General features: G+C 42.3%; 1 protein-coding gene across 5 annotated transcripts in view; it reads left to right on the top strand.

Moving 5' to 3' along the window:
* The window catches only part of otud7a (OTU deubiquitinase 7A), a 137,948-nt gene that overhangs the window by 105,470 nt on the left and 14,054 nt on the right, over positions 1 to 18,424 (top strand). For all 5 annotated transcript variants that reach the window (XM_041178593.1, XM_041178595.1, XM_041178594.1 and 2 more), the window contains 2 exons: positions 6,790 to 6,917; positions 8,373 to 8,522. In XM_041178593.1, the coding sequence (XP_041034527.1) occupies positions 6,790 to 6,917; positions 8,373 to 8,522 (278 nt within the window). The remainder of the gene's footprint in view (positions 1 to 6,789; positions 6,918 to 8,372; positions 8,523 to 18,424) is intronic.

Here is an 18,424-nt window from a genome sequence, read left to right as displayed (position 1 = left end):
GGCATTTCTGGGGGACAGGCCCTGGATGCACTTGCAGTGGGCAGGAGTTTTATTTTTGTGGACCTACCAGAAACACTTCCTGAGCTGTTTCTTTGAGAAACCTCCAATATTACCTTTAGGACCATTGGTTAGGCTGCTCACTTAACGTTCGCTTCATCCACTTGCACCAAAGAATTGTAATCTGTGTTCTTGGGCCCGGATTTGCATCTCTCTCATAATGATTTCAGCCAGGTGAGCTGCTCATTAGTTTAATAGACCTGCATGAAAATGTTCTTGGTTGGGTCTTGGCCATCAGTGGGACAGTTCCCCTACCAACTTGATCTTCAATTACTGGTGACCTGTTACTCAGTGAGAAACAAGGAGCCGATAATTCAACATTGCCTCCAGTTAATATTTCTGTCTGACTTTGTAAATAAAAACAGTGAGGAGCACCACTGGGCTTCACAACCTAGCCTTGCAAATTACGCAACAGCTGAAAGATACGTCATTTCTTCTCCGCCGATGCTGCCAGACCTGCTGAGTTTTTCCAGGTAATTCTGTTTTTGTCAAAGATACATCATGTTATTTTTATGGTGTGTGCATAATCAAATTATTATCCGAAGCAAAAATTTGTATGAGTGACACTCAGAATATTTGTGTTCTGCAGGAGTACAGGCATAGAAGCGATATTCTCCAAGATATGGTGTGAATACTCCAAACTTTGCACTAGTTAAATGTTCCTTCTGGCTATACAAGCCAGGGAACTACAGAACAGTGAGTCTCACGTCAGTGGTAGGAAAACTATTGGAGAAAATTCTGAAGCAGAAAATCTGTCTCCACTTGGAGAGGCAAGCTTTGATCAGGGATAGTCAGCATGTCTTTGTCAGAGGGAGGTCATGCCTAACAAATTTGATTTAATTTTTTGAGGACGTGACCAGGTGTGTAGATGAGGGTAGTGCAGTTGACGTAGTTTATATGGATTTCAGCAAAGCCTTTGACAAGGTCCCACATGGGAGACTTATAAAGAAGGCAAAGGCACATGACAAGACAAATGCATGCAAATGCACATGCACTGACAGGGCAATTTGATAAGGTGGATTCAAAATTGGCTTAGTTGTAGGAGACAGAGGGTGATGACAGAAGGCTGCTTTAGTGACTGGAAGCCAGTGTCCAGTGGCGTACCACAGGGATCTGTGCTGGGTCCCCTGTTATTTTTCATTTATATAAACGACATAGATAACTATATGGGGGTAGGATTAGTAAGTTTGCGGATGACACAAAGATTGGCCGGGTGGTTAATAGTGAGACTGAGTGTCTTCGATTACAGGAAGATATAGACAGGATGGTCAAATAGGCAGATAAGTGGCAGATGGAATTTAACCCTGAAAAGTGTGAGGTGATATACTTTGGAAGGAGTAATTTGACAAGGAAGTATTCAATGAGTGGCATGACACTAGGAAGTTCTGAGGAACAAAGGGACCTTGGCATGCGTGTCCATAGATCTCTGCAGGCCGAGGGGCAAGTTAGTGAGGTGGTGAAAAAGGCATATGGGACACTTGTCTTTATCAGTCGAGGCATAGATTACAAAAGTAGGGAGGTCATGTTGGAGTTGTATAGAACCTTGGTGAGGCCACAGCTGCAGCACTGTGTGCAGTTCTGGTCGCCACATTATAGGAAGGATGTGATTGCACTGGAGAGGGTGCAAAGGAGATTCAACAGGATGTTGCCTGGGATGAAACATTTAAGTTATGAAGAGATGTTGGATAGACTTGGGTTGTTTTCATTGGAGCAGAGAAGCAACCTGAGGAGCAACCTGATCGAGGTGTACAAGATTATGAGGGTTATAGACAGGATAGATAGGGAGCAGCTGTTCCCCTTAGTTGAAGGATCAGTCACGAGGGGACACAAGTTCAAGGTGAGGGGCAGGAGGTTTAGGGGGAATGTGAGGAAAAATCTTTTTACCCAGAGGGTGGTGACGGTCTGGAATGTACTGCCTGAGAGGGTGGAGGAGGCGTGTTGCCTCACATCCTTTAAAAAGTACCTGGATGAGCACTTGGCACATCATAACATTCAAGGCTATGGGCCAAGAGCTGGTAAATGGGATTAAGTAGGTAGGTCAGGTGTTTCTCACGTGTCGGTGCAGACTCAATGGGCCAAAGGGCCTCTTCTGCACTGTGAGATTCAGTGATACATTTATCAGCATTCCGTGATCGTGCTTTTCAGCACTATTTTAAAAAATTTTGTTGAGAAATGTTACCGAAGGTTGTGTCCCCAGCTGTTTCTGTATTGCGATGGTGCAGCATGCAGTTAATCAATAGCTGCTATTGAGCACCTCCTTAGAGAAAGAACATTCATAATTTCTGATCTGAGCCTTGTGATTAATTTCCTTTGGTAATGAACTGTTATGAAACTAGATTAATGATGACATTGAAGTAGAGAACAAAGGAATTTTTTCCATCCTCTCTAACCAATTCCTAAGAAAGGAAATTAAACTATTGTGTTTCCAGGTAAGAACAGAATTGACTTGGGTCAATCAGAATGCAGGGTTCATCGGGTGGATGGGAGGATGTTGGGTGAGCTGGCAAGTAAGTAAAATAGTGCAAATTTCTAATTTGAAGTCTACAAAGGCAAGAGTTTAACATTTTTGTTGTATGGATTCCTTGTGTCAGTTCACCTCCTCCCCTACTGCCATTTGGTGTTTTGTTGAGTAAGAAGGTTTGTTTCTGGCTTTATCTTATTCCTTAATAACATGTATACTATGGTCATTTTTACTAATTAATTCAAAAAAATCTCCAGGAACCACAGTTTATAAACAAAACAAATTTATGGTATTGAGTACTATTTAGTAAAATCTTTACTAAAACAACATTTTTGTAAATGGCTCCTTTAAGTTAAACAATGAGCTAAAGCAATTCCTGGACATTAACAGCACACCAAGCCAGAAAAGTAGAAATTAGGAAGTGGACCAATGGTTTGATTGAAGGTTGAATTTGGAGAAAGATGCAGAGTAAGATTCAAGAATATGGTTAAAGGGCAGGCAGTGGTATTAATTTTGGATTGCTCTTGCAAAGATCTGGCTGTATGTCAAATCCCCAGGATTGGATGATAAGCATCCAAGGATACTGAGAGAGGCAAGGGTGGAAATTGCAGAGGCACTAACCATAATCTTCCAATGCATTTGGATACAGGGGTTGCGCCAGAGAACTGGAGAATTGCAAATGTTACATCTTTGTTCAAAAAAGGGTGGAAGGATAAGGCCAGCCACTAAGGCCAGTCAGCTTACTCTCAGCGGAAAAGCTTTTAGAAATTTAGAACAAAATCAGTCACGTGGACAAATATAGATTAATTAAGGAAAGCCAGTATGTATTTTTTTAAAGGGAAAATTGTGTTTAACTAACTTACTTTGAGTTTTTTGATGAAGTAACAGACAGAGTTGATGAGGGTGATGTGGTATAAATAGACTTCCCAAAAGCATTGGATAAAGTGGCTTGTCAGAAAAATTAGAGCAGGATAAGAAATTGGCTGAGTGACAGGAAACGGAGAGTAGTAATGAATGGTTGTTTTTGGGACCGCGGGAATGTTTATAGTGGGATTCCCCAGGGCTCTGTGTCAGGACCCCTACTTTTGATTTAATGGTCTAGACTTGAGTGTACAGGGCACAATTCAGCATTTGTGATGACATAAAACTTGGAAGTATTATGAATTGTGAGGAGAATAGTGATAAATTTCAAGAGGGCATGGACAGGCCGGCGGGACGGATGGACAATTGGCAGATGAAATTTAATACAGAAAGGTATAAAGTGATTCACTTTGGTAGGAGGAATGAGGAGAGGCAATGTAAAATCAAGATTTCTATTCTCAAGGGGGCACAGAAGCAGAGGGACTTCTGGGTATATGTGCACAAATCATTGAAGGTGGCAAAGCAGGTCAAGAAAGAGAAGGCATACAGGGGTCTGGGCTTTATAGAGTATAAAGTTAGAAAGTGATAAAACTGTATAAAACACTTTTTTGAAGGCATTTGAGAGGATGCCAAAGATTCACAAGAGTGATTCAAGGAATAAGGAACTCTAGTTACATGGATAGATTGGAGAAGCAGGAGCTGTTCGCCTTGGAGAAGAGCAGTTTAAGAGGAGATTTGATAAGGGTGCTCAAATTTATGAGGGGTCTTGAAGAAGTAGAGGGGGAGCAACTGTTTGCATTTGTGAAAGGATCGAGAACCAGAGGCCCAAGATCTAAGGTGATTAGCAAAAGAAGCAATGGTGACATGCTTTTTTAATGCAGTGAATGGTTAGGTTCTGGAATGCACTGCCTAAGAGTGTGGTTGAGGCAGATTCAATCAAAGCCTTCAAAAGAGAATTGGATAATTATCTGGAGAGGAAAGAATTGCAGGCCTTTGGGGAAAAGGCAGGTGAGACGGACCTAGGTGAGTTGCTCTTCAGAGAACAGGCACATACATGACAGGATGAATGGCCTGCTATGCTGTAACCATTCTAAGATCCTATGACGCAGTTGGTTGAATATCCTCCTATGTATAAACCTCTGTTAATTCTTAGTTTGCACAATCATTTTGTAGGCTTGCACATGACGGAGGGCTGTTAGCACTAATGGACTTGTACCCCACCAATTGTCATTGGCTTTATATAGACTACAGTCAGGTAGCATTACAGAGCACTCTTGCTTTGTAGAATCCAGGGTTAACCCAGGAAGGCACTGAGCAGAGCCTGCGCGCTTCCCCCACAATAAAGCTGAAAGTACAATCGCCTTGGATTGTGACCCAACTCTTCCAAACAACTGTTAAGGGCCTGGTAAGATCTGGTAACGTGTACACATTTGGTGTGATAGCAAATGACTTAAACAGTCTCAGCTAATATAGCCAATGGAGTGTCAAAGTACAAAACGTTTCTCCCAACACCAGAAAATAAACTAATTTATGCAATCTGACAATAGGCGTGGTGCTTTTTGTTCTGGCCTCAGAACTTTACCAGTCTGCTCAGGGGCATCATATTTTGCCAATTTGCTTCACCTGCATTATGAACATCGTCATTACCCAAGAGGAAACAAAGCCAGATTCTGTTTTAAAAAAAATGGAGTTTAAGTTATATTCGGAGCAATGGAATTTGACACACCTGTATATACTATCAAGTCATGGGTTTCCCCGTATCTTTAGTTCTCACTCGATACACAGCCAGCAAAATTGGACCATTATTTAAATCAATGGGCAAATAGGGTACTTATCTCTCTGTATTTTATAGGTCAAATTTCTTATAGCTGAGCTCAGAGATCTAAGACAAACTATAGCAAAATTGATCTGGTTCCAGTTACTACTGAAAGAAGAACCAGAATATTTTTTGTCTGTTTGATTATTGTCTTGGGTGATTCAGAGTAACTAGTGGACCATATTATGTTTAACTGCAAATGATAGTGACTTGAACAGAGTATGCCAAGTGAGTTGAATTTGTGCACATAATCTCATTCGATCTTGCATTCTGTTCCGCACAGTAAGAATGTGGCCTGCTTAAGAGGCTCTCTATCCTCCTGGTGGCTTAACGCTGCTTTTCAGCGGTGTATTTGGTACAGTAAAATCCCTGTAGCATCTGCTAAAATATCCACCTGCTGACATAAACAGGCAACAGAATAAATTCTACAGCTGTTTTCATTTAAGGATCATTAGCTAGGGATAGTGCACATAAATGCATCCTAAGGGTAGTGAAATATTGGTTTACTCCTAAACTTCCACACTGTTCATTTCTAATTGTGCCTAAGCAATCATGGTGAAAGTGTGTGTGTGTGAGTGGAGTCCAGAGTGAACCCTTGGGGAAAGGAGTTGAGCTGTCCTGAACAACACTTTCTCATCTCATTACAGCTGGAAACTGAGTAATATTATCGCTTGGGATCAGGTTGCCTTTCACCATTACATCTGTAAATGATGCAGAATGCTAAGAGAGGGCAACCTAAAATGGCAGAAGAAATAAAATAAAATTACATCTCATGACATGCAATATCCCGCCCTCAGGACGGAAAGCATTTCAGCTGGCTACAGGAGCGTGTACCAATACTTCAAACATAAATCAACCTAAAACACACTCCCTGTATCAAGGATACACATGGCTTTGAAACTCACAACTCAGGGAGGTGTACAGGTTTGTTTTATTAGGCATACTTCATGTAGAAATTTAGTGCTGCTAGATGTGGAGTCCATTTTGAGATTTGGGCTTAGAGGTAACTAATAAAATGCATTTTCTAATAGCATTAGAAGTTGAGTACTGTTAGTTCAGAGTGCTTATAGAAAACTAGCATCTATAAGTTGTTAATAGAAAATGCTTGTTTGAGAATTGGGTGGTACAATGGATTAAACACTGATTGTTCACCTCTGGACTCTGGTACAAATCCTGCCCAGACTGATGAGATGAAAAGTCTCTTCTGTATTCTAGCTACAAGTGTTTGAAATGAGTTGGAGCAGCCTCAAACTATTTCCTGGTAAATATGGGCTCATAACATAAAACTGTAATGTGGCACAAAATTAACAGGGATGGTTGGTGTGGAAATTGAAAAAATGTCTCCTGAAGTTGGAACTGGGACACTTTGGGACATGTTAGAACAAATTTTACTTCACATCTGGTTCTTCAGTACCTGACTTGGGTGTGCTTGATGCTGACACTGGTTCCTTCTCTTCGGCAGTAACATCTTCAGCTTGTTTGGGACAAAACTGGTACAATATAATTTAAAGAAAAGGCTTGTCTTGTGAATTTATAAGAGTTGTGAATTTGTGGAGAGTTATATAAAGTTGTTGGATAATCTTTTTATTCACAGCGTGGATAACTCAGAGGATCCAGTTTATGAAAGTTTAGAGGAATTCCACGTCTTTGTTTTGGCTCACGTATTACGAAGACCAATTGTTGTTGTTGCAGACACAATGCTAAGGGATTCGGGAGGTGAAGGTTAGTTTGCGTTTTCTTTTCTCACGACAATGGTGGGTTTCTGTTTCTGTTTATTCTTTCAAGGTAATTTATCCAGGTGATGCAGTATTACACTAGACAGCACCATCAAATGAAGCAGGTTAGATCGGCCTGTTGTTTGAGTTCCTGTGGAGCCTTAGCCCTGTCACATGGGAAGGCACCAGGTAAAGGTTAGGCACTTCATGTGAAATTAAGCAGGGTGAAAGTGGAAAATTCCCCTTTCTCGTTCTTTTTCTAATTCAGAGTTGTGCAGCACATGGTGAAAGAGCTGAGGGATCAAATCCTAAGCGGCAGTATGTTGGAATAGAGGAGTACAGATTCAGCCTCCCACTTCCTGTACTGTAATCTCAGCCACACTGCATATGGAGGTGGAGTTGGAGGCCAGACATCATCATGCGGCAGGAGTAAAATCAGAGGTGGTGTTGCTTGCAATGTTGTTAACCCCACACGTTTCCCACCAATTGTAAGATGGCATTGGAGGCCACCTACACTCGTGACCGCACTTGGTACCTGTGAGGGGAGGGGGACAATAAGCTTTAAACATTAGGGAATACATACCAAGACTTCCAGGAGAATGAAGAAGAGCTAGTCCATCTCAATAATAATATTCGGTGTAAACAATCAGTTGTAGATCGTCAGAATTAAAGCTGTTAAACTTGCCCAGCATTAAAGCCCTCTTTCAGAACTCAGTTTGATCAATTGAATCCATTTCCTGTAAGAGAAAGGGATATCGGTCAGTTTAGGCGTGTTGTCAGTCATTGAACAGGCTCCATTTGTTAAACTAATGAAAACAAGCATTTAAATCAAATGGATTCCAATTTGTTATTATAGGCGTGTCCATGTTTGATCAGATTTCTTCTCCTTGTCCCTCCATCCCTCACATAATTACATGCTTCATAACAGATTTGCTCTTCTCACCATTACATTACTATTTTACATAGATTTTAAATATTGATATATTAATTGCATTGGAACTGAGTAAAAACCATTAAAATAAATACTATTGATGTTATTCAAGCTAATTAAGTAAAGCACAAAATTCAAAACTATAATAGGCACAGTTAGACTGGAGCAGCAAGTTAGACAGGAAGTTCTTCAACAAAATGGATATCGTTATTTGATTTTAAACTTTGGGCTGTTTATCAAGTCTGCAAATGGCTTTTAAATCTGAAATGCAGAATACTACAAATGTTGTGGTCAATGCACCGGTCAATAAACTATCTGAAATCACAGAAAATGATGTAAATACATAAGAAAAGTTAGGTTAAGGTTCGAGGTTGGATCCTTCATCAGACTGCTATGAATAAGAGCCCACTGAAACATTAACTGGGCTTTCTATTTTGGGTATTCTTGCTCTATATTTCTGACAGTTTCTGTTATATTGCATTTTACTGCTATGATTGCTGAAGAAATATTTGTGCCTTTTTTTTGCTGCAGCATTTGCACCAATACCTTTTGGAGGAATTTACTTACCTCTGGAAGTACCCCCTAACAGATGTCACTGCTCACCTTTAGTCTTAGCCTATGATCAGGCCCATTTCTCTGCACTGGTATCTATGGAACAGAATGATCAACAAAGGGAACAAGGTATCGTATGTTCTTGGCTATTGCTAATACATGGTACCAAAAACTCAGTTGACAAACAATAAGATTGTAGGGTTGTTTCACTGATGTGGAACGCAGACAAGTTAAATGACGATCATTCAGGCTTTCCACTTTGTAACCTTGAAATTTGGAGAGGTAGATCCAAGGAGGCTCTTAGTTCAACACTAAGGGCGGAATCATCCAGAACTATTGGCGGCAGGCGTCATGGTGAGCGTGAGCGGATAATATTGCATGCAGGCCAAAAATTGGTTTTATGCCGTTGTGAAAGCATCCACTCCACCCATCAATGGCAGGCCACATTCCCAGCCGCCAGACGTCGGGAACCTAATTTCAGTATTTTAGCATCTCATTATAAACCCTGTTCACTGGAATCATCCCCCCATGCTAGATCAGCCAGCATCAAGCCAACATGTTTAACAACTGTATATAAGCGATATGCACCTGGCGGGCTGCATTTCACTCAGGACTTTGAGGTTGGTTTGCCTACCTTGCTTCGGGCAGCACTCATGGTCATCACCAGGCTTCACAGGCACATTCCTTTTTTTTCGCAGCAAGTCATTTTTAGGGGGGCTCATGAGGCAGTTCTCTACCCATCAGACCAGCCATAAGGCAGGGGTGGCTTTTCAGCAGCTGCAGGGCTGGGGCTTGCTTGGGGAAGCGGGGAGAAGTGACCTTGGGCAAGACGAGGGCTGTACTGGGGAAGGGGGTTACCCCAGGGTGTGTGGAGGCACATGTTGACCTGTGAAAGTGGCCTCAAGATGGTGAGGGCTGAGGAGGCAGTTTCCAGAGGAGATGAGGACAAATAGAGGATGGGGGGGTTCTGTCTCTCTCTCTGTCGCTCGCGCTCGCTCTCGCGCTGTCTGTCGCTCGCGCTCGCGCTGTCTGTCGCTCGCGCTCGCGCTGTCTGTCGCTCGCGCTCGCGCTGTCTGTCGCTCGCGCTCGCGCTGTCTGTCGCTCGCGCTCGCGCTGTCTGTCGCTCGCGCTCGCGCTGTCTGTCGCTCGCGCTCGCGCTGTCTGTCGCTCGCGCTCGCGCTGTCTGTCGCTCGCGCTCGCGCTGTCTGTCTCGCTCGCGCTCGCGCTGTCTGTCTCGCTCGCGCTCGCGCTGTCTGTCTCGCTCGCGCTCGCGCTGTCTGTCTCGCTCGCGCTCGCGCTGTCTGTCTCGCTCGCGCTCGCGCTGTCTCGCTCGCGCTCACTCCCGCGCTGTCTCTCGCGCTGTCTCCCTCTCCCGCTCCCGCGCTGTCTCTCGCGCTGTCTCCCTCTCCCGCTCCCGCGCTGTCTCTCGCGCTGTCTCCCTCTCCCGCTCCCGCACTGTCTCTCGCGCTGTCTCCCTCTCCCGCTCCCGCGCTCGCTCGCTCTGGCTCTCGCGCTCACTATCTCGCTGTCCGGCTCGCTATCTCGCTGTCCGGCTCGCTCGCTCGCTATCCGGCTCGCTCGCTCGCTATCTCGCTGTCCGGCTCGCTCGCTCGCTATCTCGCTGTCCGGCTCGCTCGCTCGCTATCTCGCTGTCCGGCTCGCTCGCTCGCTATCTCGCTGTCCGGCTCGCTCGCTCGCTATCTCGCTGTCCGGCTCGCTTGCTCTCTTGTCTCTGGTGGGCTTGTGAGTGTGTTAGTTTAGAGTGACAGTGGCCATGCCTTGGCGGCACAGATGACATCATTCATCTGTTTTCTGCATTATATGGCCGACCTTGTGTGCAGCATTGGCACTGACCGCTTCTGCCACTGTCTCCCAAGCCAGAATGGTGAGATTGATGGGCTTCCTGCAGTCAGGGGTGGGGGGGGCAGAGGACCTTGCAGCGGGCCTCTGAGGCATCCCAGGGATACATCACTGAATCAGGAGGCAGCACTCTTCTTGGCTTTTGGGGCCATGTCTTCACCAGAGCAGCTCTGGACTGCAAGCATTGAGAACTGTGCGCGTGACTGCAGTTTAAATAAGGCGCCTGGCATGGTGATGTAGGGCAGTAAGGGTTGGCAGACAAATTTGAGGACACCTGCCAGCCAGATGATGTATTTCCTGTGGCTGCATAATTAATGAGGCGGGAAGCAAAAACCCGCCATTGTGGTCAGTGAGCAAATTGTCTTTTTTCATGCCTGCTATCACACTTAGTGCAAATCTGGGACAATTCCACCCTAGATCTTAAAAATTAATTCAACTTGAACAAAGCCAGGTAAGACTCAATGTTATGAATTAATTTTGTCAAAATAGATAGGAAAAAAATTTCCAGCTTCAGTTTGCTTTCCCATTGTTGCAACTTCGCTCAGCTGAGTAGTAGCACTGTCACATTGAGACACCCAAACCACAGCAAGAATGTTGCATTTAGAAGACGAGATGAAAAGTGATCTTGTGTTTCTGGAAAATGTGCTGCAAGTACTGGAAACATTTTATGATATAAGGACATTATAGTTTTGTACTGGGTACTAAACTATTTCAATTAATATAGTTTAACAAGTGATATAAACAAAAAGAACTAAACACCTAACGACTACTAAACAACAGTGGTGCTTTGTGTGGTAGTCTCAGTACATGGTTTTATATTTAATTGTAAGAACAGGAAGATATTGGAAATGCCAGTATCTGATTGAGAAGAGACAGATTAGTCTGCCTGTTTTCTCAGTTCAGAAACTGCTAGAACTGTTGCATGTTTCTAGTGTTTTCTGTTTTTCAGATACTCCTAATTTTTTTCTTGACTGTAGTTTCCTGTTACCTGGAACAGCCCAGGCTCGCTGTCCCTCTCCTTCCCTCACAAGATCATTGAACCCAAGCTATTCAACTGGATTAGCATTTCCTAAAGGCTGAGGAAGAGTTCAGGCAGTTTGTCTGGCATATGGTGCTCCCTATTGGTGCAAACTAATAGAAAAGCTTGCAGTGTATGCTACAGCCAGATTGAGGTTTGGAGTCTGTTGATAACTGGGCTTAGTATTGACAGGTGGTTTTATTTACAGCAGAAAAGGGATTAAATAAAAGCCAAATTAAATTTGGTGCAGAGCAGAGGCATGAGCAAGATATGGATGGAGTTTGAGTAAAATGTGTGTGGAATTACCAAGACAGCATTGTGCCCCTAGAAGTGGAGTATGGGGGGATTTGGGTGGAAGGCCAGACATGAGGAATGCAGGTACAGAGTGCAGCAGAAACTGCTGCAAGCACCCAGAAGTCTGTCCCCTCCATTCCAAGGAATATATGATTCACTCACCTCAGAGTTGCAATATTTAAAGCAAGTCTACATCTTTCTCTGGCTTTGAACCTGGATAGAGGACCGTCATGGCAGATGTATTTCAGGAGAAAAAAGTTGTTACGTTGTAACTGGACAGTCTCTTTTTTGCCACAGGGTGATTACATTTGAATTAGGAGCAGGAGTAGGCCACTCTGCCATTTGAGTCTGCTCTGCCATTCAGTAAGATTATGGCTGATCTCAATGTAACCCACATTCCTTTCATCCTCTTGTTAATCAAGAATCTAACCAGCTCTGTCTTAAAAATATTCAAAGACTGCTTTCACTGCCTTTGGAGGAAGAGTGTTCCAAAGACACTCAACCCTCAGAAAAATTTCCCTTCATTTGTCTTAAATGAGCGACCCCTTATTTTTAAACAGTGTGTTATGATTGCCCCTGGACAAGCCTGATGTGGAACCCAGTTTGATAGATCCTAACTTTTATTTGGTTGTTTAGATACGTGAAGAGTGGCTACTGAACAAAGTCACAGGAGTCAGCTGATGAATTCTTAATAAAATAATAAAACATTTATTCAACAAGAAATGAACTATTAAAATACTCCATCCACAACTATCCCTTTTACATATATATACAGATTTATAAGGATAACACAAGTCTCAAAGCTATCTTATACTCTAATGTTACAGTAAGTACACAGTCCATGTACCAATAGGCACCCAGTGGTCAGACACACCACACTCTGAAACCAATTGACAGATGCCGCCTTGGCCAGATACTATGGATCTCTCCTCAACTCCGCCGCCCCCCTCTCCAGCCCCAGTGCTTGTCATGCCGTGAGCCAGAAGGTCTCTCTGCACTCCGTCTTCAACACAAGGGTTTCCAATCTCCACTCTCCAAGACCTCACCTTGGAATCTTCTCCCAAACCGATGATTTCTTTCAGACTCCTTACACAAGGGTTCATCTCCAGGGTTTTGAACTCTCCCTGGGTCAGCATTCAAGCTATCTTCCATGATAGCTATCTTCCTCACTGCCTCAGCTGTCAACAGTACCACTACTTCACATGTCCATAACAAAGAATTACAGATCTTCAGTTGTCTCTTTGGACCCTCTTGCAAGCTGTTCTCACTTTAAATCTGCCTTCTGCAGCTTTTGTCTCTTTAAATCTGTCGGACCCCTGTTGCTAGGCAACAGCCCAATTCTGCTACTCTTTGTTTAACCTAGCTGCAACAGTTGTAAAAAACCTCATTAGAAATGCAGGCACCTGTTAACATGAAACTAAAGCTCAGTTTGACCTTTTCTTAACACACATACAATAGTACAAATCAAACTTGAACTTTAAAGCTAAAACTCATTCAGAACCTACAAATACTAATATAACTAACTTAAGCTATCCCTATTTCCTAACAAGTGACCCCTAGTTCTGGATTGCCTCACAAGAGGGAACATCGTCTCCACATCTGTTATGACCGATGTAGTTGGTAGAGTTATTTAAAACTCCCAGAGGGAAACTTTAAGCAACTGTCATAAACTGTAATTTTAAGTGTCATGTTTGAAATGCGACTCTAAATTCAGGTATCAGACCACTAGTTTGAGACTTTACATTAAACTAAATGAAACATTTTATTAATTTACATAGGTTAAAATATATATACACATGGCTTTAAATTACTACTATCATCACTTGTAACAAATTCCCAAACTCATTTCCATTAAGGCAACAGCAACCCATAAACATAACCAAACACCAACAAAACATTTTCACCCTACGAATTCGAAATGAGGTTCCTTTCACTTTGGTTCCTGTGGAGCCAGTAGGAGGCTTGCAGCTGCCTTTTGATCTCACATTGCCTCTGCTCTGCACACCCAAAACTGTTGTCTTGTTATACCTACCATTGCCCTTTGAATGTTAATTCTCATTGTATCAACAACCTCTGAACTAAATCTCTCTAACAATAAAACCCCTTTCATAGTACCAATTTTATTAGTAATATAAACATATTGCTTGGTAGCTGCTAGATAGGTGTCCATTTTGACCCGACTTCTTGAATGCTGTATTCAAAAAATGCAAATGCACGCTATCTCTCTTAGTATCAAAACTAGTACACATCAAAGCTTTAATCCAATCAAGACACACCCACAGACTAAACCTCTATTTTAAAGGAAAAATATTTTCCAAAATATATACATTAATAACTTCATGACAACCTGTCCACGATCCACCCTGCCATGACCCCTCAGGATCATAAATGTTTCAATTAAGTCGCCTCTTACTCTTTTCAATTCCAGTGGATACAAGCATAACCTGTCCATCCATTCCTGGTATTAGTCTAGTAAAGCTTCTCTGAACTGCTTCCAATACCTTTACACATTTCTTTAAATAAGGAGACCAGTACTTTACGCAGTACTCTAGATCGAGATGTGGTCTCACCAATGCCCTCTACAACTGAAGCACAACCTTCATACTTTTGTAATCAATTCCCCTCACAATAAGTGATAACATTGTATTAGCTTCCCTAATTACCTGCTGTACCTGCATACTAACCTTCTGTGATTCATGCACTAGGACACCCAGATCCCTCTGAATCTCAAGAGCTGTGCAATCTCTCACCATTTAGATAATAAGCTTTTTTTACTCTTCCTGCCAAAATGAACGATTTCAGATTTGCCCACTCTATTTGCCAAATCTTTTCCCACTCACGTAACCTATCTATGTCACTTTGTAGCCTCCTTCGTCCTCTTCACAATTTGCTTTCTTTGTGTCATCAGCAAACTTAGCAACCATTCCTTTGGACCCTTCATTCAAGTAATTTATATAAGTTGTAAAAAGTTGAGGTCCTAGCACTGATGCCTGTGGCACACCACTCGTCACATCCTGCCAACCAAAAAAGACCTATTTATGTAACTCTCTGCTTCCTGTTGGCTAGCCAACCTTCTATCCATGCCAATATGTTATCGCCTACACCATGAGCTTTTATTTTCTGCAATAACCTTTGATGTGGCACTTCTGGAAATCTAAGTACAGTACATCCACCGGTTCCCCTTGATCTACAACACATGTGACTCCTTCAAAGAACTCCAATAAATTGGTTAGATATGATTTTCCTTTTACAAAGCCACGTTGACTCTGCCCGGTTGCCTTGAATTTTTCAAAGTGCCCTGCCATAACATCTTTAATAATAGCCTCTAACATTTTCCCTATGACAGATGTTAGGCTAACCTGCCTGCCTATAGTTTCCTGCTTTGTGTCTCCCTCCCTTTTTGAATAAAGGAGTTATATTTGCTATTTTCCAATCTAATAGAACTTTCATCAAATCTAGGGAATTTTGGAAAATTAAACCAATGCATCAACTATCTCACTAGCCACTTCTTTCAAAACCTTAGGGTGAAGTCTATCCAGACCTGGAGATTTGTCACCGCACAGCTCCAACGATTTGCTCAATACCACTTCCCTGTTAATTCTAATTTTCCCGAGTTCCTCCTTCCCTTCCATTTCCTGATTTACAGCTATTTCCCAATGTTACTTGTGTCTTCTCTAGTGAAGACCGAAGCAAAGTACCTGTTTAATTCATCCACCTTCTCCCTACTTTCCATTATCAATTCCCCAGATGCACGCTATAGGACCAATGCTCACTTTGTTAACTCTTCTTTATTTAAATACTGTTAGAAACTCTTTCTTATTCATCTTTATATTATTAGCTAGCTTTCTCTCATACTCTAATTTTCCATCCTTATTAATCTTTTTGTCATTCGTTGCTGTTCTTTATATTCTTTCCAGCCTTTTTCTAACCTGCCACCCATCTTTGCATAATTATATGCTTTTTCTTTTAAGTTTGACACTGTCTTTAACTATTTTAGTTAAGTACGGATGTTGGGCTCTCCCCTTGGAATTTTTCTTTCTCATTGGAATGTATATGTTCCGTGTATTCTGAAACAACCCTTTAAATGTCTGCCACTGAACTACTGTTGACATATCCCTTAACCTAGTTTGCCAGTTCACTTTAGCTAGCTCTGCTTTCATGCCCTCATAGTAGCCCCTATTTAAGTTTAAAATACTAGTCTTGGACGCAGTCGTTTCTCCCTCAAAGTGAATGTAAAATTCAACCATATTATGATTTCTGCTACGTAGGGGTGCCTTCACTAGGAGGTTATCAATAAATCCTATCTTGTTGCTCAATACCAGGTATAGTATAGCCGTCTCTCTGGTTGGCTCCAGAATGTGCTGTTCTAAGAAACTATCCCAAAAACATTCTATGAACTCCTAATCTAGGCTACCTTTGCCCATTTGATTTTCCAGTCTAGATGTAGATTAAAATCCCCAATGATTATTGCTGTACCTTACTGGCAAGCCCCTGCTATCTCTTTTATACTCTGTCCTGCTATGTAGTTAGAATTAGGGAGCCTGTACACCACTCCCACAAGTGACTTCTTACCTTTACCATTCTTCATCTCAACCCAAACTGCTGCTACATGCTGGGTTCTTGAACTTGGGTCATCCCTCTCTAATGTGCTAATACCACTATTAATTAATAGAACCACCCCTCCATCTTTTCCTAACTTCCTGTCCTTCCTAAATGTCACATATCCTTCAATGTTCAGGTCCCAATTTGTCATCCTGTAGCCATGTCTCTGTAATGGTTAGCAGATCGTACTTATTTATTTCTATTTGCACAATCGGTTCATCTGTTTTGTTTTGAATGCTGTGTGTATTTAGATACAGAGCCTTTAGTTTTGTCCTTTTGTTATTTTTGTAGCGTCTGGCCTTATCTGCTGATTTACTCTTAGATTTGTATTGTCTGTCCCTTCCTGTCACAGCCTGTTTATCATTTCCCATATTGCTACCTTTCTGTTTGCCTCGTCTCCTCTTTGGTTTACCACATCTTCCCAAATTTGATTCCTTTCCCCCGCTGTTCAGTTTAAAACCCTCTCTACTTCCCTAGTTATGCAGCTCGCGAGGACACCAGCCCCAGCACAGTTCAGGTGCAGACCGTCCCAACAGTACAGATCCCATTTTCCCCAATACTGGTGCCAGTGCCCCACAAACTGAAACCCACACCAGTCTTTGAGCCACGCATTCATTTCTCTAATCTTATTTGCCCTAATGCCAATTTGCACGTGGCTCAGGTGGTAATCCAGAAATTATTAACTTGAGTTTCTGCTTAATTTGGTGCCTAGCTTGTCATAAACTCTATGCAGCATCTCCTTCCTCATCCTGCCTAGGTTGTTGGTACTTACATGGACCATGACCATTGGATCCTCCCCTTCTCACTGCAAGTTCCTCTTCAGCCCTGAGCAGCTGTCCCAAACCCTGGAACTGGGCAGGCAACAAAGCCACCTGGACACTCTCACCTTTGCTACAGAGAACAGGGTCAATCCCACTTACTATAATTGTCCTCTACCACCACTACATTCCTTTTTTGCTCCCCCCACTTGGATGGCTTCCTATACCACGGTGCCATGGTCAGTTTGCTCATCCACCCCCAATCTCATCCAAACAAGCTGAGAGAATCTCAAACCTGTTGGACGATTGCAGAGGCTCACACTCCTGTGCTGCTGCCCTCGTGACTCCCCTTACCTGCCTCACTTGCAGTCACATTCTCCTGTCCTTGGCCACTGACCAAACCAAATCAGAAGACCCTATCCTAAGCAGTGTGACTTCCTCCTGGTATAAAACACCCAGGTAATTTTTCCCCCTCCCTGATGTGTCGCAGAGTCTGCAGCTCAGCCTTCAGCTCAATGACTCTGAGCTGAAGTTCTTCAAGCCTCAAATACTTACTGCAGATGTGTTTGCCGTGGATCACAATGTTATCCAGGAGCTCCCATGTGCTGAAGCCTTGACAGAGCACCTGTCCTGCCATCCTTAATGTGTTTTAAATAATTACTTAATTATATTAATCACTTATTTATGTTGCTTTCTTATATATTTTATTAACTTTACCACCAAATTGTGTATGATTTTAAACCTTCAGGATAGAATGGAACTTGCCCACTTACCAGATACTCACCAAACTAGCTCCTTTCCCTATAGTAGTAGAGTAAGAACCAATTTATATGGGGCTGAGAAAGCTAGAAAGAGGAAACAAACTCCCCTCTCACCAAACTCCAAGTCTTCACTGAATCAGCTGCTTTCCATTTGCTGAGGCGGCACTAAACCCCTGAATTTATAGTAAATGAACTGGGACTACAGTAACCAGATACAACCAGTTAGATAAACTACTCAGCCCCTACAGCTGAGAGTGAGTTTACCCTGTCTCAACTGCAAGAAAGAAATAACTTGGCCTGCTTACACAGTACTTTCCAGTTACTGCTAATTACAGACTAGATTAGATTTTAAGAGCAAAATTTAAGAACGAAGTTAACACTTCCCTCTCACCAAACTCCAAGTTCTTCACTCAGTCTGCTGCACTCCGTTTTTTTCATGGAGTGTAATTGGGATAAAAAGTTCTGAACAATATAATTAGCAATAATGAAAGTAAAAACTAGGCCATTAGAAAAGAAAAAGCAGAGACCTAACCGGTGACAAAGAAGGAAATTGATAAACAGACTTCATGATCATGGCTTTCGATGTAGATCACATGTATCAGATTAGAGTGTTTGTGTAAAATTAAAATATTTCATTTACTCTCCAGCCTAGTATCTTATTTAAAAATTTGGAAAATCTAACATGGTTTAAAGGAAATTTCAATCATTCTCCAGTTTTAGTCATAAAAAGATAAAATG

Source organism: Carcharodon carcharias, chromosome 32 (genome assembly GCF_017639515.1).
Source record: "Carcharodon carcharias isolate sCarCar2 chromosome 32, sCarCar2.pri, whole genome shotgun sequence".
Taxonomy (NCBI): Eukaryota; Metazoa; Chordata; class Chondrichthyes; order Lamniformes; family Lamnidae; genus Carcharodon; species Carcharodon carcharias.
This window is presented reverse-complemented; position numbering and strand designations above follow the sequence as displayed.